We start from the raw sequence: 25,107 nt of genomic DNA on the forward strand, positions 1-25,107 counted from the left end.
AGACGGTGGGAAGCGACTTTATTTTATACTATGTAGTGATGATAAAAAATAAAAAAAAAAAAATATCATATTAATTTAATTAATTTGATAAGAATCAAAAAGAAAAATTATATAAAAAATATAGTTATAAAATAGTGATATAGCTCAATACGGTCAAATTCTAATCTAATTCTACTAAAAGTTTTTTTTTCGGTAAATAACACATTAAGATTGAAATATCGTTTCTCGTTACATATTTATATTATCTAATATTTAAAAAATACAGTCGAATTGAGGAATTTCTTTTTTCCAATCGGTTAAAAATAAAAGATTTGTTATTTGTGTATGTATTTGTGATGATGAATCAATTGGTACAATTGTAATAATTATTTTTAGCATCAATACTTTACCACATACAATACAATACAATAATAAAATATTAACCATAATCATCAACGCGAGTAAAACCAGAAAAGAAGTCTAGTATTACACAATGTAGAACTCTGACCTTTGTGTACACTTACATTATATACCGGATATCCAAGAAACGTTGATGATGTGTTCCTTCAAATTGTGAGTCTTGTGATAGTAGGGTTTCTCGAATTGATAAGAGGTCATTACGAATTTGAACTACACCAATCTACTCTAATGTTATGTATATAAATATAATATCGCCTAATACTAGTTTTAATTCGCAAATTGCTTTTTTTTAGTCCAAAAAGTTATTTTCAATACTTGTAATGAGGTAGAAAAGACGAGCACGTTTAAACAAATACTTTAACTGTGTTAAGTTATATCTGCTACCTACGACTTCCGTTGTTTACAATAACAGAACATTAAAAATACTGCATGACAAGAAATCGATATTTCTTAATACGTAGTGCCCATGTGAATAGTTGTTTATTAAACCTATATCGAATTAATGTGTCACAATATTTAAGATAAGGGCCGAGTGTCTATGAAATAAAAGTTAAATAATATTCACTCGGTACTTTTTCTGTAACGCGCTTACAATGGAAGACCTCTAGCATTTTAATAATGTGGATAAACATTGTTATATGAAGGATCATTAAGAAATCAATGACTTTAAAAAATAAATATAAGTATCTATTATGACTTCTGCTTAAGAAATTACCATTAAGATAATACAATATAGTCAAATGAATAATAATAGTGTTAGTGACTCATTAGAAACATTCAAACAGAGTGGTTTCTTTTTCGATATTAACTTTTACAACAGGATTTTTTTTTATACAGCCTAAGTCTAGCTAGTAAATAGTGACAAATTCTAAGGCTGGCAACTATGGTGTGTCCTTGCATAGTACCCATCGCTTGTAATTCGTATGGGGTATCTTTAAGAGCAGATTGGATATACCTTATTTTAAGAAAACTTACTTGAACCTAGTGTTTTTGTCCTGTTTATCAGACGAGATTATTATCAAGTTCAAGATAATGATATTTTTAAAAACTTACCATTTATTCGGTTGACTAATAGGATAACGAGATCCAACACTTTAAACAAAAACACAATTATTATTTTTTTCGTTTGTTACTCAATATACCTATAATATTTAATTTCTAAGTTATTTATAAAGCCTAATATGTGTTTTTCCTGTTGTCCTACAACTGTCATCATTTCAAAATAAGAACCACAATATCTTAGTAATGACACAAATGTATTTACAAACTAAATATCAGCAAATTTTTGTAAATTTTCTAGGGTGGGTTAAGACGATGCCCAACCTGGGCACAGTCCACTCTAATCCCACAATTCCCTCAACTCCATCCACAATGTTAAACACATCTCTGACCTGTACGCTTCACACATTTATAAAAATGACGTCATTGTTATGATTCTTGATTTTAAAACTGACGTAGTCTTGTTTGTATCATCTTGATAAGATAAAATGTAGATGACTAATAATAATGGACAAATCAAATGGATCTTTACAGAGCTGAAAGAGCTATCACTGAAGAACGTTTAAATTCTTTTACTAAATTGAGCTTAAATTGGTAAAACAAGTATTTGGCAACGGAAAATATAAGAAGGAGACTTGCTTATACTCTTGTTATTATCATAGACACGTGATGGTGACTGATACTCATGGTAGGGAAAATATCCACCTTCCCGTAATGGACCAACGTTTTGGATTGAGTTCCGACTCATATTTTTTTGATAAGACATCGCCCAAGAGTGAGAAGCTTACAGACATTAAATCCAAGTTAGTTCATACGTCTCTAAAGAAAGATACCCACCCACATGTATAATAGAAAGTCCGGCTTAAATGTAAATATTTAATATTTGTCACCAGGTATCTACGTCCAGTGTCCGTCCAAGGCGTCATGGAGCACGCCCTACAGCATCGCGAGCGCGTGGGCGTCCAGGACTTCGTTCTGCTCGAAGACTTCCGCTCTGAAGCTGCCTTTATCGATAACTTGAAGAAACGGTTTCGCGAGAATATTATTTATGTAAGTACTAGACTCCGTATACGAACTAAGGGTTATTACAAATTGTTAAGAAATTTTAGCTTGAAAGAATAGGGAGCAAATAATACCGTTACAATTCGTATACTTTTTTGATGTGAGTAGCCTTACTTAGCCAGAGCTCATGTGGTGCTCTGCGTTGTCATCTGCGTCTATCCGATCTATATCGGAAACGCGTTTGTGATTTGTCTGATGCTAAGGGTGACTATATGCTACGGTAACCTCTTACCTTTAGGAGGCACATATTACACTTGCTCATCTAAGTGGTATAAAAATCAGAGCTCACAAATTTTAAAAAACTTTGTTTTTCTGCTCTTTGGTTTTTGTGTGGGTATAGCTTAAAAATAACGATGTCTTTATGGCAGTAACAGACGAATTTAATAAATTCAGATGACTATTTAAATAACCTTTCCACTGGAAGCGTATTGAAATGATATACAATAGCAAGATAACTCAGAGTAAATCTATCCGTCGAGTTATCTCAACAAAGATTACTATGAAATCATTCTTTCGTAAATTTTATTGTAAACAAAAAAATCGATACTCTAGAAATCAATTAATATTTTCAAGAAAATCGTTTGGTTTAATGTGTAGGTATATAATATAAAAGCATATGCAAATTCTAGTACTTACTATTGACCTTTGGATTTCATTTGACGACGCGTTGGCGCAGCGATTTAATTCACATACCTACTGACTGTTGCGCTAGCGGTTGCGGGCTCGATCACCACACAATGCTAAAACTCGTACATACAGATGTTTGGCGTGGTCTTAGCTTTTGTGATTGTGTTGTGTTGGTTTTGGACCCACTTGAGTCGAAGGCATTAAACAAATTATTCATATTTATAAGATGGACAATGCACTTAGTAGTTATTAGGATTAAATATAAATTATTACTATTGTTCCACTCCACTCGTAATATAAATATTAATAATCCTACTAGTGTATATATATATATAGGACCTGGGTGACCGAGCTTAGCTCGGTATTTTTAGTAAATCGTGTTTTTTGAATTACATATTGATAAAATATGAATAATATTTTTCGATTTTATTTTTTTTAGAAAAAAAAAGAAAAAAAAACGTTAATCGATCTGGAAAACTTGAGGATTCGAACCATGATCTTTTCGGCCGAGCGCGATCGACCGATTTCCCCTGAGCTACTACAACTTTATTGACAGATCCGAAATTTACCTTCTTATTCTAACGATATTGTAGCCATTTTTTCATTGCCTAAAAACAGGGATAAAACGACATTTTCTAAAAATGAATCCTAGCTAGATTTATTTATCTCCCCCGTAATCCCCTGCATACTAAATTTCATTAAAATCGTTGGAGCCGTTTCCGAGATTCAGATTATATAGATATATATATACAAGAATTGCTCGTTTAATAGTATAAGATACGGTCGAATTGAGTAACCTTTTTTGAAGTGTATTAAAAAATGACCAAAAATTCTGTCTGACAACCTTACAAAATGTTCAAAATCGAATCTTAAAATATTTATGATATACTAACTGTACACTGCGAGCGTTACTTCGCTTTTTAACCGACTTCCAAAAAAGGAGGAGGTTCTCAATTCCACTGTTTTTTTATGTATGTGACTTCAGAACTTTTGACTGGGTGAACCAATTGCGACAAAAATGTTTTTAATCGAAAGGCGGTGTTTGACATTTGGTCCCATTTAAATTTATTAGAGATCTAACAATTGCTTTTCGAGTTATATCTAATAATGCATTTTTACTTGACGCTTTTTTCGTCGACCTACGTTGTATTATACCTAAATAACTTTTTACTGGATGTACCGATTTTGATAATTCTTTTTTTTTTTTTTGTTGGAAAGGGATAGTTTGGTACCATGATAAGGAAACCAGGATTTGATGATGGGATCCCAGAGAAATCGAGGGAAACTCTCGAAAATCCGCATAACTTTTTACTGGGTGTACCGATTTTGATAATTTTTAATTTAATCGGAAGCTGATATTTATCATGTGGTCATATTTAAATTTTATCGAGATCTGATAACTACTTTTTGAGAAATCTTTGATAACGCGTAGTTACTTGACTATTTTTTCGTCGATCTACGTTGTATTACTTGTAGATGTAATTGAAGTCGGTTTTTTTTCGTTTGCGAGCAAATACAATTATTTTATTTTTTATTTTTTTGGTCGTACCAACTCAAAACCTTTATAGGCTCATGCACAACACTGCAGAAGATCATGACATGATCAAATAGATAGTTTACGATCCTATAAAGGACAAACAGACAAAGATTCATTTTTATATATGTAGATTGTATGAGATGTCTAAATGAAATTTTCTTAAAGGGTAATTGTAGAGTTTCGCGCCCATTCTTCTCTACATAATACGAGTAGACATTCCTCTCCAGAATCGGTGGTAGTTCCACATCACCTATCAAAGAAACAATCATTTGTAAAATGTTTCGAAAATGCTTTTCAAGTTTACTTGATTAAAGATAGTTTTGATTGGAATAGAAAACAATGTAGGATGAGTTTTTAAAATGATATCATAATTAGAAGATTAATATAATAACTCAAGATAGCTGGAGATAAAGTATATCTGTCGATTGAGTTATCTTAACCAAGATAATATGAAATCTTTTTTGGGTTTTTTAATCAATAAATTAGTTTAAAACAATGTAAATCAAATGATCTGTAAATCAAATGATCTGTAAATCAAAGCGAATTGTTTGATAAAATAGACGAACAGATGAATAGAGAACAAACCCAAACTTCTTAGTTTAAAATTAACTCACGGCACAAAAATATGTTTTTTAATTATGTATCACTAGCGCTTGCGGCTCAGCCAGTCAAAATTGTGTAATCCACATGGAATTACACAATTTTAACTGTTTTCTCCCGTTAGACTAGAACCTCCTGGTGAAAGATTTTTAAAACCTATTCAATAGTTTTTGAGTTTATCCATTACAAACATTTCAAAATATATATATATAAAAAAAAAAAAAAACAAATATTTCCGCTTAATCATATTATAGTTTAATCACTTAATATAGACCTATGATTTGCTGAAATATCTCAAATACGCAGGAATTTGGTAAATTTTCGGTCCCACTAAAATATTTTATTATTTAAGCTACGCTCTTGTTTGCTTACGTATATTTAGCCCGACTGGGGTAGTACCTCGACCTTACAGAAGATCACAGCAAAATAATACTGTTTTCAAGCAGTATTGTGTTCCTGTTGGTGAGTAAGGTGACCAGAGCTCCTGGGGGGATTGGGGATTGGGTCGGCAACGCGCTTGCGATGCTTCCGGTGTTGCAGGCGTCTATAAGCTACGGTAATCGCTTACCATCAGGTGAGCCGTACGCTTGTTTGTTGACGTAGTGACATAAAAATAAAAAAAATCTAAAAAACGAAATAGCGGTGAGACTTATATCTAAGACCAAAAATCTCTTGCAATAGTGCCAAATATCGCGAGCTCAAAATGACCAACAAATCCCGTTTTAATATAAACAAGCTTACCCTGCGCTATTCATTTTTTCGTGAATGCATATGTTTTTTTACAATTTCTTTCAGGAAATAACGTACATAAAAAAGTTTATCAAATTTTTTTTCGTTCGAAAGTTATGAAGTAGAAGTAAATAAGAATGAAAGATTAACATAACATAACATATATTCAGAGTGTTTGCCGTGGTCTGGGTGTTTGTGCAGTCCTTGTGGGTCTCCCCACCGTGCCTCGGAGAGCACGTTAAGCCGTCGGTCCCGGTTGTTATCATGCACACCTGATAGCGATCGTTACTCATAGTAGGGAATATATCCGCCAACCCGCATTGGAGCAGCGTGGCTCTGATCCTTCTCCTACATGGGGAAAGAGGCCTATGCCCTGTAGTGGGATATTACAGGCTGAAGCGTATTCAAAGTGCTTATTTACCTTCTTATATAATTTTCAGACATACATCGGCAATGTATTGGTGTCCGTGAACCCGTACAAGAATTTACCGATCTATACTGAGGAGAAGACCAAACTGTACTTCAAGAAGGCTTTCTTTGAGGCTCCACCACACGTGTGAGTAAAGATAACTCGTAATAACTTTTTATTTTTATTTTATTTTACAAATGTTAAGAGTTTATTTATTTATATAATCTTTATTGTATTACAAAGGATATATAGGAGTAAAAAGAAGAGATACACGACAAGCGGCCTTGTAGCTAAATCTCTTCCAGACGACCTTAGGTTGAGGCAGGGGCGGCTTTACCCACGCATGCAGGCTGTTGCGGCGATGGACGGAGGACCTAGCCCCGCCAGTCCCGGGCAGTGGACGGTTGACGCAGTGTAGCCGGTCCTCCGGAAGTGGGTAACGTGGCGGTTCGGGCCGCTGACTTTCCGTCTGGTGCAGGTACTTTCCGGACATGGGTGCTTCGGTAAATACCTGCACCAAATCGCGAGATGGGAGGTGACTCCAGCCTGCCACGAGTGTGGAGCGCCAGAAGATACGGTGCTTCACACGCTGGAGGTGTGCACCGCTTGGGAATCGCAGCGGCGTTCTGCGGTTCTCGGACGGATTCTTTCGCTGCCGAGTGTCGTAAAGGCCATGCTTGACAGCGAAAGATCGTGGCAGGCGGCGGTCTCCTTCTGCGAAGAGGTAATGACGCAGAAGGAGACAGCAGAGTGGGCCAGAGAGGAAGACGCCCCTGCTAGCCCACCCCGGCGAAGACGTACGGGGGCAAGGAGGAGACGGCTTGCCCACCTCCTCCTCCCCTCGTAATAATGGGGTCGCCGGCCGATAGTCGGGGGACTTCGGCCGGCAGAACGACACGACCCCACACGTCTGAGGGGTGGCCTTGTTGTGAGCGAGGTCACCCCACCATTGTGCCGGGGTAACCCTCCGGTACCCCCGCGCCAGAGGGTATCCATAACAGATTTTTCCCACGTAAAAAAAGAGCGGCTTTACCTATACTGCAGGGGGTGCAGTGCGCCCGAGTGGTAGAATTAGGAGGCGCCAAGAGCTGTATGAAAGGGCACAAAGTATCTATATATAAACACTTAAAAATCTGTAGATATTGTTGATATTTATAGGTATTTACGAAATATCGATAATCGACTATTATTGCAGAGTATCAAATTCATTATTTTAAATTTTATAACATTTTTGAGACATAAAATTTAAGACGCGCTGGTTTAGGATATAATTTGCACCATGCGCTACATGGACTAGAGCCGCCCCTGGGTAGAGAATAGCCAAAAAATATAGTTCCTACGTTCATTTCATTATCTTAATCTAAAGAACCTAATAATTATAATAAATAAAAAAGAACTTGGTACATAAAATCTGAACCAGTCACTGCAAAAGTAATTGATATCATATCAAAGACACTTTTGTCACGTGTTATCTTGGTACTTTTAACACATTTTACATTTTAGTGTTCAATAAAATAATCATATGATATAGATACTTAGGCAGGTAGTTAGTATTTACAGTTTTTCACACAAAAGCTGAAGAAGAAATTTAATAGTTACTCTTTAAAAAATAACAAAAATTATGTGATGTCATGGGACACCAGGTAAGACGAAGTTCCTTCGGATAATATAGAAGCAACACAACTTGAAAAAAAATATTGAATTTTAAATACATTTTCTAGTTCTCTTTTTTTTTTTAATTTTGTTGATTGGTTTTTAATTAAGTACATAAAATTATTTAGGAAATTTAGTGTTTTAGTAAATAACAAATATCGTAAAATAAAATAAATCAAACAAAATAATAATAATGATAATTCAAACTATTAAGTGAAATAAAAAAACATATGGCTTTATTTATTTTTGTCGACAGTATCAAATTACATAAATATTTAAAAAAAAAGTTTACTAGTAATATTTTAGTTTTACAAACGTCATACTAACAGTCGTGTGACTGATATTACGTCACTTCCGTTATATATTGTTCTTACGGTTTTAGTATCACATTTTTTTCAGTTCGCTCGCCCAGCCAAATGTCAAGCCTGCCGTAAGGAACTTCGTTCCAAAAAATTCCAAGCTAAATACAAAAAAAAGTCAAATATGTATAGGAAGTAGTTTAGGCCCAAGATGCGTACAATTGAACTTAAAGTACTGTTTCTATTTAACAGACTTATTGTATCATACTAGCTGTGCCCGGCAGTTTCACTTCATTCATTTGTTTTGAGGAAAAACACACTGAAATATTATATACAGTACATGCGAATACCTGCCTGCCTAGGAAACGTAGAAGAGAAATGTTTAGTTTTTGCTGTCGGAAGTATAAATAGCATAGCGTTTAGGTTAAATTATGTTTGTATTTAATAATAGTATTACCTCAATACCTATTTTGTTTATTGTACCTATGTGATAAACACAATGCTATGTCCTTATCAACACTTGATACCGAATACCGATAGACTGGACTATATCTCCGATAAAATGACTACATTATGAGAAAATTAATGGTACACCGCCGTCCATAAATATTTGCAATAAAGTTATATGAATTTGTTTATATATTACTTAGTGCAATAAAACAATATTGATTCTTATTTTTATTTCGCTTTCATTTTCCATATGTTCAAATTTTAATTTCTACCTACAAAATTCCGGTTGTACACTGAAAAAATACGAATCGTTAAAATTAGAACACGATATATTCGAAAATCAAAAATCCGGAAGCAAAACCAACTTTTTTCTACTAGACGCAAGACGACTTCAAAATTGATATTTCTAATTTTAGGTTTTTTTTTAAATTTTTTATCTTAATGGTATTTAATTTAATTAACTAAATATGAACTCGCAATAAATAAGACTAATGAATTAATGTTATATAATAACTAGCTGACCCCGCAAACGTTGTTTTGCCATAAATTTTATTAACCTTCTCAATTCCCTGATAACTTAGGGGAATGAAAAATAGATGTTGGCCGATTCTCAGACCTACCCGATATGCACACAAAATTTCATAAAAATCGGTCAAGCCGTTTCGGAGTAGTTTAACTACAAACACCGCGACACGAGAATTTTATATATTAGATTATTTTCAATGAAACTACGCTAAATAATACTGATCTCAAGTAATGTTGTGTTCCTATTGTGAGTAACACACCCAGATCTTCTGGAGAGGGTTAGGGGTAGAGTCGCCAATGCATTTGTAATGTTTCTGATATTGAAGCCATCTATGGGTTACAATAACCGCTTACCATCAAGTGGTTGGTGGTGGGATTATCGAAAGGCTGTTTGCCGACCTAGTTGTATGCTCTTATTAAACTAATATCTTTTGTTTCAGGTTTGCTATCGCAGATAACGCTTATAGATCTCTGGTGTACGAACACAGAGAGCAATGTATCTTGATCTCAGGTAAGGAATGTTTATTAATTATTAAATTTTACTAGTTGACCTCGCGATTTTTTCAATATATAATGAATACATCAATTTCTTTAAACACTTTAAAAAAAGAATTATCCAATTTGGTGCAATCGTTCGAAAATTACACGCGTACATACATTTCGGTAATTTATTTTTATTTATGTAGGTAATATTTTACTAAACATTTTATATAAATACTCGTACGGTTCCAGGAGTCACTTCTCCTTTCCTGAAGCTTGATTTATTTATTTATATGTTTATTATTATATTATTAGATTGTAGGACTCACTTTGTTTTGCCTTTTTGATGACCCTACTCTGTTTTGTTTTAAAATCTCCTCTACCCCAAGGTCGTGTGGAAGAAATCGCTTACCTAGCGATAAGACCGCCTTTGTGCATATTATTATTTTGTAAGTTTTTATTTTTTAAGATTCCTATGTACTTTAACTTTTATGCACAACAAAGTATATTTCTTCTTCTTCTTCTTCTACTTTTTGACCTGAAGTTTGATTACTTTAACCTATCCAACAGGAACGGTCCCTTTTGTTTATCTAACATGAAGCCTTAAAAAACGTCACTTATCTCCCATAAGACATGACGGTCAAGTAATTTACTGTAACTTAATACTAAGTATTAGTAGCTGTTCACTTGGAAAATAAAATTACGTACTATACGATTACAAATTATTACAAATTATTGAGTAATAAGGTCTATTGATTAAATCGATATCATAAATGAAAATATATATCTTAATCAAAAATGTTGCTCTATTATAGAAAATATTTGGAAAATGTAATAAATAATTAATACACATTTGTAACTACCTACAAAAATTGTTCTCAAAAAAAAGTTTAAATTGAGTTTATTTATAACTACTTAGCTTAAGTATATGATATAATGATTTGTGTCTGCTCCGTTTCTTGCAGAACTTTTGACTAAAGTGATGACTGTAAACTATTCACCAAAATATGTTTATTTTTCAATATAAACAGGTGAATCTGGATCTGGCAAGACTGAAGCCTCCAAAAAGCTTCTAGAATACATCGCAGCTCGTACAAACCACTTACTCGACGTAGAAACAGTCAAAGATAAGCTTCTTCAAAGTAATCCCTTACTCGAAGCCTTTGGCAATGCCAAGACTCACAGAAATGACAACTCCAGTAGATTTGGCAAGTACATGGACATTCAGTTTAACTACGAAGGTGCGCCTGAAGGAGGCCATATTCTGAACTATTTGTTAGAAAAATCGAGGGTGGTCAGTCAAATGTCTGGTGAGAGGAACTTCCATATCTTCTACCAGTTGCTATCTGGTGGTGACCAGGAGTTGCTAAAGCGTTTGAGGCTGCAAGGAAGACCAGAAGTCTACAAATATACAACAGATTCGGTAAGTTATTATATAATTACAAGTTGATACAAGAGTAATATATAAATTGTGTAATAGTAATATAGCGCCGTCGCCGTCGGTCTCAGTTGTTATCATGTACACCTGATAGCGATCGTTACTCATAGTAGGGAATATATCCGCCAACCCGCATCGGAGCAGCGTGGTGGATTAAGCTCTGATCCTTCTCCTACATGGGGAAAGAGGCCTATGCCCAGTAGTGGGATATTACAGATTGAAGCGAATATAGTGCACATTTGAGCGGCAACACATTTTTTTTTATCAAATAATGAAGAGTCTACTTTAAATAAGTAACTTACAAAAAGATTTGCCAACAAGCAGTTCTAATTGGCTAACTATTTAAATTAACCAGTTTTAGACCATTTCTACTTTTCATACAAAAAAAATTCTAACTTCTACTTTAAATAGGGCTACGAAAATGAAACTAAATTTCCTACCACCAGGTAACGCCAATTAGCCAAAAGTCGAGCGACGCAGACCAATTTCGAACAGTCAGAGAAGCGATGAAGGTGATCGAAATAGCTGACGAGGAACAGAACGAAATGTTCGAGATAGTGGCCAGCATACTACATCTCGGTAACGTGAAGTTCGTTCAGAACGACAAGGGCTACTCCGAGATACTTAACCATGATGCCAACAGTGAAAACGTTGCTGAGGTAAGTGATCTTATTAATGGAATTTGTAAGAAATAACAATTTACAGTTCATCATTACATCATTACAGCCTATACAGTCCACTGCTGGACATAGGCCTCCACAAGTTTACGCTAAAAATAACGTGAACTCATGTGTTTTGCCCATAGTCACCACGCTGGGCAGGCGGGTTGGTGACCGCAGTACTGGCTTTGTCGCACCGAAGACGCTGCTGCCCGTCTTCGGCCTGTGTATTTCAAAGCCAGCAGTTGGATGGTTATCCCGCCATCGGTCGGCTTCTTAAGTTCCAAGGTGGTTGTGGAACCTTGTTATCCCTTAGTCGCCTCTTACGACACCCACGGGAAGAGAGGGGGTGGCTAAATTCTTTAGTGCCGTAGCCACACAGCACATTTACAGTTATTTATATAAAATATCATTGTTGCGTCAAGAAAAATCAGCTAAATATTTCAATTTCAATAAACCAAAAGAACATTGATGAAACCAACCAACCAAACCTCTGTCCTCCAACAGCTTCTAAAAGTCAACACCAGTCAACTTCGCCAAGCACTCACAAGCCGTACTATCGACGCTCGTGGTGACGTGGTCAGTACACCACTAGACCTGGAACAAGCGCAGTACGCCCGCGATGCACTCGCCAAGGCGATATATGATAAACATTTCAGTTGGCTCGTCTCCAGAGTCAACACGTCGTTGGCCGCTAAGGACGATGATCCGAGGTCGTCCGTTATTGGAATTCTTGATATATATGGATTTGAGATTTTCCCCAAGAATAGGTAAGTTGTGTGCAATGTTTCATGTTTTACTTTGGGATCTGTACTATAGTAAAAGTCTTCTGAATCTTCTATCAATTATATAGAAGACTAGCTGACCCGGCGAACTTCGTATCGCCTAACAGTCGATTCTTTAATTTTATTATTTTTTTTTTTAGAATTTTTCTCTCCGTAAAAACCATCCTCGTACTTCAAGGAATATTTTAAAAAAAGAATTAGCGAAATCGGTCCAACCGTTCTCGAGTTTTGCGCTTAGCAACACATTCAGCGACTCATTTTTATATTATAGATATAGATTTTTCTCAGATTTGAATGTTAATCAAGGAAATTGTGCTGATGTTAGTAGATTTGACTGTATTAAACTAATTGCTATAGAAACAGGGGAGTTGGGGAGTCCTATATCCAGCAGTGGACTTCGATTGGCTGAAGTGAAGTGTGTGACGGATAAGTATGACACAAATATCAATCTTATTTCCACGGTAGTCATTGAGTTGTTCGAAATTACACTTATACTTAATTTTTTGAACACATATTTCCATTTTCATATTATTTTTTTCCATTAAACTAAGCTGATAACCAACCATATTGGTTAGCATTCAGTTTATAAATTATCCTATTCTTAAAACAAAATTCTTTTAGTTTCGAACAGTTCTGCATCAATTTCTGCAATGAGAAACTACAGCAGCTGTTCATTCAGTTGACTCTGAAGTCTGAACAAGAAGAATACTTGCGCGAGGGCATCGAATGGGAACCTGTGGAGTACTTCAATAATATCATCATTTGCGACCTCATCGAGGAGAGGCATAGAGGTATGTTTAGTTTGGCATAAATTGGTTGCACTATTTTAAGAAATCGGTGAAAATTAATGTTGATTGAATTATTATCTTTACATTATACTGATATTTCATAAGGATAAAAATGGTCGAAATAACAAAACAATTTATGTCAAATTTAAGTAACAAAAATGATGTGAATTTTGACTATTACGATACTTTATAACCTTAGATTAAAATTAAAACGGCATAAGAGTACTTAACATAAACTAAAAGCTTATCAATTTAAATTTTAATTTTGGCCAAAAATGTTAAAGTAACCGGCGTAACTTGTAATTCAAATTTTACTCATCTACATACAGTATCTAGTTTAGTTATGTCTATTAATTTAGTGTTACTCGTTACATTAATGTGTTTCGAAATGTCTACGTAGGTATTATATCAGTCTTGGACGACGAATGTCTCCGTCCAGGAGACGCCACAGACCTCAGTTTCCTCGAGAAACTGACGCAACGGTTAGATGGCCACGCGCACTACAAGTCACACCAGAAGGTCGACTCCAGGACACAAAAGCTGATGGGAAGAGACGTGAGTCACTAACATCACTATTTATATGAGTTATAGAAATAGAAAATCTAAAATTCCACTAACATTAAGCAAAACAATAAAGAATGCGTTAAGATACCAAGTGACAATCTAACTTGGCAACGAAATAGAAGATTTGACTACGACTATAAATGTATTTTAAAATCAGAAAATATTTACACTTAAAGTAGGTATTATTATTGCAACTTTGAAATTATGTTCAAAGTCTACCTTTTCCCAAAAGACTGATAACGCACCCGTTAGAGTAGTACTCTAATATTGCAGATATGCTTGAGTGACAGTGGCCAATTAACATGAAATAGCATGTTCTGCTCACTCTTACTATAAAAATAAGTAGAAAATGCCTACAAAACACTCTTTAATTACAGGAGTTCTGTCTAGTCCACTACGCGGGAGAGGTGACATACAATGTGAACACCTTCATAGAGAAGAATAACGACTTGCTGTTCAGAGACCTCCAGAGCGTCATGGCGTCCAGTGGAAATAAGATCGCTGCTTCCTGCTTCAAGGTAATTATAATGTCCTTGTGTTAACAGGAAGTGTGATAGTAAATATTAAATATTGTAATTTTTGCCTACATCAGCATAAGGTGAAAATTTTACCTTGATGATAGGCTGAAGTGATATCACTATTCCAAACACCAATATAATTATTTTTATAGATGACATTTGACATGATGAGGATTTCTTGTTAACTTGGCCAAAAATAACGCAAATGAAATAGCACAACATATTTTTCAGGACATAAACCTGTCAAGCAAGAAACGGCCAGAGACAGCGATCACTCAATTCAAGAACTCCTTGAATGAGCTCATCAAGATTTTGAGTAGCAAGGAGCCATCTTACATCCGATGCATTAAGCCTAATGACTTCAAAACTCCGAGTAAATATTTAATTATTTTTTTTTCATTTCATTGTTTTTTTTTTTAGAAAATTATTGTGATACTTAGTCATCTAATTCATAATGAATATAAAAATAATCAACCATATTGACTCCCTTACTCAAATTTGTCCTTCTTTTGGTCCTTGGTTTAGAATAGTATTCTCGATAGAACATTTGAAACAATTTAATATGTTTTGCAGTCTAAAATACCCAATTAAGCATCACAGTGGATAGTTCTTGTTTCAAGTTACTCCTTGTTTCATAAACAAGTTCTCGGTGCGGATATTGAGGTCTCGGTTCTGAGTGGGCGTGAGCGTGTAGGTTGCCTTACTCATCTCACAGGAGTCGCAAACAAATAATAGTTTTGATCAGAACAAAAATAAATAAAAATTTAAAAATATTTGGTACTCGTTAAATGTCTATATACATATGTAAATACTCATGCAACCGAAGTAGGGCACATCAGGAAATGCTAAAAATTCGCAGCTAATTAATACTGCTTTCAAGCAGTGTTGTGTTCCTGTTGGTGAGTAAGGTGACCAGGGCACCTGAGGGAATTGGGGGTAGGGTCGGCAACGCATTTGCGATAAGCTATAATATATATCGTCTATAAGCTATAATATATAATCGCTTACCATCAGGTGAACCGTACGCTTGTTTGTCGACCAAGTTGTATAAAAAATAATAATAAAGTCATCAGCGCTCAATATCCGCACTTCCCCCCCCCCTCTTTGCTCCGCAGTGCACTTCGAAGACGCGCTGGTGTCGCACCAGGTGAAGTACCTCGGCCTCATGGAGAACCTGCGCGTGCGCCGCGCTGGCTTCGCCTACCGCCGCACCTACGAGGCCTTCCTCGAGCGGTAATACACACTTTACTACTGTACTATAGTCTCTTGAGGTTTTACTACCGATAATACGCTCCGATCCTTTCTGATGATTGTGATGGTGTTGGAGTTTTACTTACAATAGTGCTCTTTGGAGAGAAAAAGGCCTATGACCAGCAGTGGGATGTTACAGCCTGAATCAATCAATTAAAATAAATTAGATCTACTACTATTAATTATCTGTAATAATCACAGACTACAAAACGAACAGACAGCTTTGTAATGTTGAAAGAATTCATTATTTTTGTTTAGCAGTTTTAGAAAATTGACATAGTAAATAATTAACAAACTTTAAATATCCTTTTCTTTGTAATACTATATATTAAGTAAATTATACAATGTGAATACCAATTTCAATTTTAGGTACAAGTGCCTTAGCCAAGAGACCTGGCCAAACTACCGCGGTCCGGCCAGAGACGGCGTCCAGAAACTTGTAGAAGCGCTGAAGTACGAAAAGGAAGAATACAGAATGGGCAAGTAAGTAATAAAAACCACTTTTTAACCGACTTCAAAAAAGGAGGAGATTACTCAATTGGACCGTATATATTTTTTTATGTATGTTCGTGGATAACTTCCTCTTTTATGAACCGATTTTGATAATCATTTTTTTTTTTGTTGGAAAAGAGATATCCCGAGGGTGGTACCAAGATAAGGAAACTAGGATCTGATGATAGAATCCTAGAGAAATCGTAGTAACGACTAATGCGTTTGATAATTTTTTTCGTCAATTTACGTTGTATTACTTGTCTATGTAATTGAAGTCGGTTTTTTTTTTCATTTGCGAGCAAACACAATTATTAACATATACAATCAGTTACTGATGAACATTGTAATAGACTAACGCCGAGTTGCACGAAAAGAAATTAAAATTTAAGTAGTGATTAAACTAATTTAATCGCAAGAATTGTGTGACATTCTTGTGATTAAATTAGTTTAATCGCTACTTAAATTTTAATTTTGTTTCGTGCAACTCGGCGTTAGACCCTTTTTCTTTTTAAAAGTCTGTCAAGGAGCATTTTCATGAAACTCAACTTTAATATCGATATGTGTATGTATTATATCTCACTTTTAATTTTTAAATCACAATTTGTACCTTACACTGACACAATACCATCTCCTGTGGCCCTCAATTGTCTGGAAGAGAACGCTTTTCAATGACAAGGCCGCCGTTTGTACCTTTTGATACTTTGTTCATTTTTCACTCAAAAATATACCCATGAAGATTTTTTTTTTCTCATCACATGAACCGTATTTTTCGTGGTTTCATTTACATACTTTTATTTTACTAATGACTTTTCATATAGTAATTAACACAAAACGAGTATTCTTTAGACGACTAAAGTAAAACTTCTTCAGTTCCTACGGTAATATACGTAACGTTATTCTCTTTCTTGCTATCTTCAATAACTTATATCTCCCTCTCAACTTCCGTTCACCTCGCCCGATCACACTTTTCGTAACGCTGTCGTCACGTATTCAAAAGATTACTCAAGTTAAGCGCTCGTAAATAAGTTTCACTTCAAAAATCAGGGTTTGAATGACTTTAGAAGCGATGTCGCAACTCTCACAATATTACCCAATTAATATTTCAATACAATATTTCAGTACGAAGATTTTCATCCGCTTCCCGAAGACACTCTTTGACACTGAAGACGCATATCAGTTTAAGAAGAACGACATCGCCACCATAATTCAAAGTCGCTGGCGAGGCTACTACCAGCGGAAGCAGTACCTCAAGATGAAGGAAGCTGCCATCACTATAGAGAAGTGGGTTAGAAGATTCTTGGCTCAGAAGCTTAAGGAGAGGAGAAAGAAAGCGGCCAGCGTTATCAGAGCCTTTATTAAAGGTCAGTGCTCATCCGATTTTACACTTAATATCCGTTTTTTCCAGTAAATGCACTTATTGTAAATAAAATGGAAGAGTAATTAAACAAATTGTACTATAGTAATTATTTCTAAGTTGGTAGTAATTCTAATCAATTTTTAAAGCGAAAACTTCTGTAGGCGCGTAGGGCACTTTTGGTAGAAATTCTTATGGGTTCGCGTCCCCGACATGCTCATGAAGGCTAGTTGGATGGGTGACATCTCGTGCATTCGCGTCACCGACATGCAAATTTTACCATTAAAAGTTCTAAGCTTTATCTTTATCGGCAGTCTCTATAACTGCCATTTTTTTAATTCAATTACAGTTTAGAACACAGGTACGTGAGTTAAAATTAAATGTTAAATATACTTTAAAATCACTTAAAATCTTGAAAACACTCAAATGAAGTACTCGAATGGTTTTATTTGATCCACTTATAATTACCGATATAGATTATTTAGATCATGTCACAACAAGGTTGACTGAATAATACCTGATACTCTCTTATAACTAATATTATTTGGGATTCTTACGACTTTCTTATAAAATATGCTACACTACTCAATTCAGGTTACTTTCCCCGTAATGTTCTACAGTTGATACTTAATTATTTAATAACAAATTCTTAAAGCAATAACCAAGGATAGATAAGAAAATACATGAAAATTTTGGAAAATCTAAAACTGCACGAATCCACGAACTCCTTTAAAACGATTGTTTGCACCTTATACCTAGCAGCGCTCTCTAGTGGTTTGTTTAGGAACTAATGATCGACCATACAACGATAATAAGTTATCAACTTTAATAGTAAAGTGCCTCGGTGAGAAAAGCCCGGGTGAAAGAGTGTAACCTCAAGGCCCGTACCCAGACAGGTCCTCGGGCCTGCCAGGAAGATCCATACACACATAAACAGTAAAAATAAATATTATAAGTTCGATGAGTTGATTTGATTCTTGCAGAAAATCACAGATGGATCTGATGCTATATTATTATACCAGTTAATCGAATTTCCAGCAATCTTGACATAAATGGCAACAATGTAGTAATACTCTTAACAAAGACGTATCTCCCGATTTTACGATTTGTTTCGCTTCAGGCTATCTGTTGAAGATAGGCTATTCTATGTTAAATGGTTATTACGTAAGAAACAAACAATCAAAACGCAACTTTACATATAAAGTCATTTCTCATCGAATGCTCAATAAATCTCTCTTCCCTAGGCTTCATCACCCGCAACGGTCCAGAAACACCAGAGAACCGTCGCTTCCTGAGCATCGCGAAGGTTCACTGGCTGAAGCGCTTATCGACTCGGTTACCTACTCACCTTCTGGACATGTCATGGCCACCGTGTCCCGCTACTTGCCAGGAGGCCTCACGTGAATTGCAACGCCTACATCGCCTGCATCTAGCGCGTCGGTACCGTCTGGCCCTCTCGCCAGAAAACAAGAAGCAGTTCGAGCTGAAGGTTCTGGCTGAAAAGATGTTTAAGGGTGAGGACTATAATCTACACACGTATAAGCTTGTCATTTAACTTGTAAGCGCCTGCATCGCTTACATCTAGCGATGACTATACGATGACGATGAGGACTATACCCAACAAGTACATAAGCTAAAGGTGGTTTGTTTGCTTAGCTATATGCAGTCTGTGGATTACAACATTCTTAAAGTATTTTCAAAAGGTCTTTTACAAACCAAAAATTATCTTTAGTGATAAATTAACATTACTATATCAAGAGCAATGAATATTTTAAAGCAAAACTTTGAACAACGCTCATCTACCATAACATAACCGTACTATATAAAGGAACAATTAACATTATAATGAAACGATTTTTTCGCATTTTATTGCGGTTTATTAGATTTTTTACTTACACGTTTACAGCAACCACGGTCCCGGGAGGACCGAGGTGTCAGACGAAAAATTTGTTTTATTATAATGAGTGAAATTCGCGTAAACATTAGAAAACAATGAATATTTGAAAGCAAACTCTAACCAACACCCACCTCGCAGGCAAGAAGAACAGCTACCCCGCCAGCGTCCGCGAGAGGTTCGTGGCCGACCGGCTGTCGGACGAGCAGCGCGTGCTGCGGAACACGTTCATGGCCTCCCCCGCCTGGCCCGCCGGGGAGAAGCTCATCGTGAGTAGGGGAACACCGGGCAAGACGGGGTGGTGGGCAAGACGGGGCATCAGGCTTTTCAGGTGATTTAAATTGATCAATCTCATTCGCTCTGCCATCTCGCTACTGGCCGCCACGACAACTCTTAGTCACACGAGTACTAACACGGCGGCTATTCATTTGTTTTAGTTATCGTCGAAAAATAGATTTCGTTTGTTCGTATTAAAATTTCTTATATGTACGTTTCGTAGTGCATGAAACTTGTATTTGGTTAATTTTAAGCGGCACCTCGGTTAATCCTATCTACAGTACATTGCAGTAGCAGGTAATAACTTGTTTTGTTATGAAACATTATTCATTTTTTTTTGTTTGAATATTAATTTTGAAACGAATCAACGGGCAAGATGGGGTATCTGATACCCCATATTGCCTGACACGATTTTGATTATTTATATTTTTTATATATTGTTTTAGCATGGTATATATTTAAAAAAAGTCATATATGTTTATAAAAGAAACTCAGAAAGAGGAAAACGGTCAAGGGAAGCACTGAACAAGGCGATAGAAGTTGTTTTGAAGCGAGAAATGGGGTTGGCTGCAAAATTTTTCTTAGTCCCACAAACTACATTGGAATGAAAGGTAAAAAAGGCTAAAAAAGAATGTAAAGGTACCTTTGGGTACCAGTATTTTCGCAAAAAGAAGAAGAGGATGAGCTTGATGGATTATGTACTAGACATAGAAATCGGTTTTTTTAACTGTAGATACTGTGGCAGCACCTCTTACAACAACAGCAACGAGCACTGCAGTTGTTGTTACAGATCCTGTTACTTCAACAGTTGTGACAACTAGTACAACTGAAATTAACACATATTTAAATTTGAGGCCTTCCCCTAGATTTTCTTATTGGCCTAATTTAGTGCATTAGCCAGCCCAAAGCAACTATTGCCTCTTCCAGTGACCAAGAAGACATTAAAAGTGACGAAAAAACGCGGTAAAACTACTATTTTAACCTCTTCACCCTATAAACAGAAGTTGTTAAGAGTTAAGTTAGAAGAATTTATTAAAAAAAAATGTGACAGAAAAGTTAAAAAAGCAAAACAAGGAAATCAGACAGAGAAAAAAGGAGCGAAAACAGAAAAAGGAAGAGAAACAAAACCTATTTCAAGACTAAAGCCACAAAGAAATATAATTCAAAGAAACGTATTAGACAGTCGTCTTCTGAAAATAGTGATGTTGAAACCGAAAACACTCATTGCCTACATTCTACAGGATTATATTTCGACTCCAAGAAAGGTTGGATTGCTTATTCTTCTTGTGGTAAATGGTTACATTATGGCTGCGCAGGAGTGATGATAATGATGCCGAAGCAACATTCATTTGCGAGTTCTGCACTCCTGAATAGTCGAGAGAATGGCTATACCCCATCTTGCCCATTAGGCCCACCCCATCTTACCCGACCTATCGGGCATGATGGGGTGATATGTCATATTTTACATTTTGTTATATTATTAACAATTCTATGGTGCTGTGTTCCTGATTTAAATTTAATATGTAAGATTGATAACTACAAGCCTGATTAAGAATAAATATGATTATGAAACCATGAACCCCTACGATTTCTGGAGCTTTAAACCTTAACTACCCCATCTTGCCCGGTGTTCCCCTATATTGTCCTATTCGAAACTTTTGAAGTTTAACTTCTTGACGCACACTTGACTTGGGGAGTGAGCTGGTGAATGCGTGACGAGAGCGTTACGAAAAGTGTGATTGATCGGGTGAGGCGAACGGAAGTTGAGAAAAGGATATAAGTTAGTGAAGATAGAAGGAGATAAGAGTTACGTTTCGTATATTACTGTAGGGGCAAGAGAGAGAGATCCGTCTATATGTATGTATAAATGGTACATGTATATATTAAGTACATAGGTACATATAGATGGTGCAAAAGAAGTTTTACTTCAGTCGTGTGATTTAAAGCACTCTCGTTTTATTTAATTTAAAATGTTGCTCAGAACTAAGAAGACAATATGGCTCGCACTGGCAAAAAGCTAACAGATCTCAAGTAGAGTCAAGTCAGTAAGACCAACTCTGCAAGCCAATTAACAAATTCTACACTTTCGTCGAAATGCGTGTATAAAGTATAGGATACCGTTCGTGGTTGTATAGACGTTTTTCCATAGACTCCAAACATCGTACTTGATATAAATTTCGATAATAATTTAACCAACAATAGCTGTATAAAGATCTCTCAGTAAGCCCACTCACTTCAGCCTACCGCAGTCCACTGCTGGACATAGGTCATTTTTTTTATGTCATTAGGTCGGCAAACAAGCGTACGGCTCACCTGATGGTAAGCGATTACCGTAGCTTATAGACACCTGAAACACCAGAAGCATCGCAAGCGCGTTGCCGACCCAACCTCCAATCCCCCAGGAGCTCTGGTGACCTTACTCACCAACAGGAACATAAGTTCACGCCAAAAGTGGCGCGAACTCACGTATGTTGCCCATAATCACCGCTGGGCAGGCGGGTTGGTGACGCAGTCAGAGGTCGCTGCTGCCCGTCCTGTATGCTATGAGAACTCAGCCCGCTCGCCTGTGCCCAGTACTCGTGCGCGGCGGTGAAGTACGACCGGCGCGGCTACAAGCCCCGCGCGCGCGCGCTGCTGGCCTCGGACGCGGCGCTGTACGTGCTGGACGCCGCGTCGCGCAAGACCTTCAAGCTCAAGCACCGCCTGCCGCTCGACAAGCTGCACGTCGTCGTCACCAATGAGAACGACGAGCTCGTGCTTATCAAGATACCGCAGGACCTTAAGAAGGACAAGGTTGGTCGCTCTTACTCTCTTTTTATCTCCCGCCCCCCCCCCCCCCTTTCTCTTCTCATTCCTTTTTCTCTCTCGGTTTTTTTTCTCCTTTTCCTTCCCTCTTTCTACAGTATTACTCTCTCTTTCTTTCCTCCCCCCTGCGTCCCACTCCGTTTAACCTTACCTATTTTTAACCGACTTCAAAAAAGTAGGAGATTACTCAATTCGACCATACATATTTTTTTTTTAAGTATGATCGGAGATAACCTCGTCGTTTATGAACCGATTTTGATAATTCTTTTTTTGTTTGAAAGGAGATATTCCAAGTGTGGTACCATGCTAAGGAAACCAGGATCTGATGATGGAATCCCAAAGAAATCGAGGGAATCCCTCAAAAATCGTAGTGACGACTACTGCGTTTGTAAATTTTTTCGTCAACTTACATTAAATTACTTGTCGATGTAATTGAAGTCGATTTTTTTCGTTTGCGAACAAAAACAATTATTATTTTAAACCTCATCCTCATAATTCTCAATGTTATATAATTTAATTTGATTGGTCTTTTTTTAACCTTTCATTCATTAATATTTTATTCATATACATATTATTTACGAGTCTTTCTTGCCGTCGATGAATTCTAATGTCTTTTTCACTTGAATACAGGGTGATCTTATAATATCCGTTTCCCACGTTATTGAGGCTCTCACTATTGTCACCGACTACACTAAAAAGCCCGAACTGATCGAAATTGTCGACACGAGGACGTAAGTTTTATTTGGTATTATTTAACAAAACAGCACAAAAACTAGACTAAAATTATACAGAAATTTATAATCATCAAAGAAATTGTAATAGACTAAAAATTTATGGCGATTGAACGTAATTTCCTGAATTGATATAAGCTTTTCTGTTTGTTATAGCTTGACAAAAGAATATTTAGCTAGATTTATGTGATCTTAGACTAACATGACCTATGATTATTCCAGCATCGCACACAACCTCGTGAACGGCAAACAAGGCGGCACCATCGAGGTGACCAACGGCCCGCAGCCCGCCATACAACGCGCCAAGAGCGGCAACCTGCTTGTGGTAATTATGACTAGTGACTACTGACTTATGACACGTTTACTTCAAATAGCTTATTTTAACTTTTTAAAACTAAAAAAATAAATGTAGTGGTACTCTTTTTTTTAATTAAATGTAGTGGTAAACTCTTAATATAATAATGAATAATGTTTTTATATTTTAAGCAGTAAATTATACTCAGAATAAAAAAGTACATTTTCAAAAAAGCTTATTAACTAAAATGCCATACGCACAAAACGATTCATGGATTTTTTTTAAGTCTTCTGAATTTTTACTGCAGAATTAAGGATTAAGGATAAATCAATACAGGTAATATTACAGTGTTAAGTTTACCTTATCATAATACATTTTTTTTACTTTTACAGGTCGCCACACCCTAAAGTGCCAGTATTAAAAATAAATCTGTATTCAATTTATAGTCACCAATTTTTATTGCAGTCAATTTGAAATAAAAAATTTCTTAATTACTAGTAATTGAAAATGTTTAATAATCAAAACTTCTTTATATATGAATTATCAAAATAACCTTTTTTATATTTTTTATACGAATAATGAAGTAATTTATTTCAAAATTATTTTACAAATCATGTTATGAGTAAGAATAATTTATGTTTTTTATACTTTATCATGAAATAATATTATAATTCATAATTTCTGTATAAAATTATGTATTTTTGGTTTAAACAAAATTAAAATGTAGCCTTTTCTATTCTTATTTAATTTTTAATTAAGTGTTTTCGTACAAAGTACTTAGTAATTTATGCCATAGAATGAAAAAATGTTAAATTAAAAAATGTGTCAACGATTACTAACATTTAATTTAATTCTAATCAATACTATTAACATCGGTAACTTTACAATTTTAAATTGGACTGGTTTTTATACCTATACTAAATACGTAAATTAAGTTTATTCAGGTGCAAAAATGTTAAACTAATTGTGGACACATTTTTATGTATTTAAGGAATAAGCTGAATCTAAGGTGCCTAAATAAGTGTACATAGGGAAAATAGAGCGTCTTATTGAGATTTACACGATAAAGGTTACCAGAGTGATGGATAATTATTTGAAGTTTGGCCATAAGTAGATTTATACAGGCGACACGTGCCTTATTGTAAGCCAGTTCCTTTGTAGTCACTTTATGAAATATACATATTTTTATTAAAATGTTTTTTTTTCTTTCTTTAATTCCTACGCAATATGATCGCAACAGTAAACTGAGATTTTTCCTATTCGCCTAAACTTTTTTATTTGATTTAAATTAAATTTTTTATCATATTCACGTGTTTAAAAATTTAATATTTAAGAGTGTATGCTACCTCAAATTGCTTATTTTCCACTCTGCAGAATGTCCATATCTTCCAAACTACTGAATATTTAAGTTTGAAATTTATGTATGGTGAAGTTCAGGACATAAACTATCTTTCATGTTTCGAAAACACCGTTCCATAAAATTTTCTC

General features: G+C 35.6%; 1 protein-coding gene across 1 annotated transcript; it reads left to right on the forward strand.

Moving 5' to 3' along the window:
* The first annotated feature begins 1,918 nt into the window (after nt 1-1,918).
* On the forward strand, nt 1,919-24,120 carry LOC123656550 (unconventional myosin IC). Its single transcript, XM_045592220.1, has 20 exons — nt 1,919-1,992; nt 2,292-2,448; nt 6,394-6,509; nt 9,730-9,800; nt 10,801-11,192; nt 11,654-11,866; nt 12,374-12,636; nt 13,273-13,442; nt 13,840-13,994; nt 14,381-14,521; nt 14,753-14,894; nt 15,637-15,754; nt 16,142-16,255; nt 17,384-17,625; nt 18,863-19,132; nt 19,654-19,781; nt 22,363-22,581; nt 23,224-23,324; nt 23,547-23,649; nt 24,012-24,120. Exons 1-20 carry the CDS (start codon nt 1,919-1,921, stop codon nt 24,024-24,026), a joined length of 3,204 nt encoding a protein of 1,067 aa, XP_045448176.1. The 3' UTR covers nt 24,027-24,120.
* Nucleotides 24,121-25,107: the final 987 nt, after the last annotated feature.

The sequence above is a fragment of the Melitaea cinxia genome, chromosome 9 (assembly GCF_905220565.1).
Source record: "Melitaea cinxia chromosome 9, ilMelCinx1.1, whole genome shotgun sequence".
Classification (NCBI taxonomy): domain Eukaryota; kingdom Metazoa; phylum Arthropoda; class Insecta; order Lepidoptera; family Nymphalidae; genus Melitaea; species Melitaea cinxia.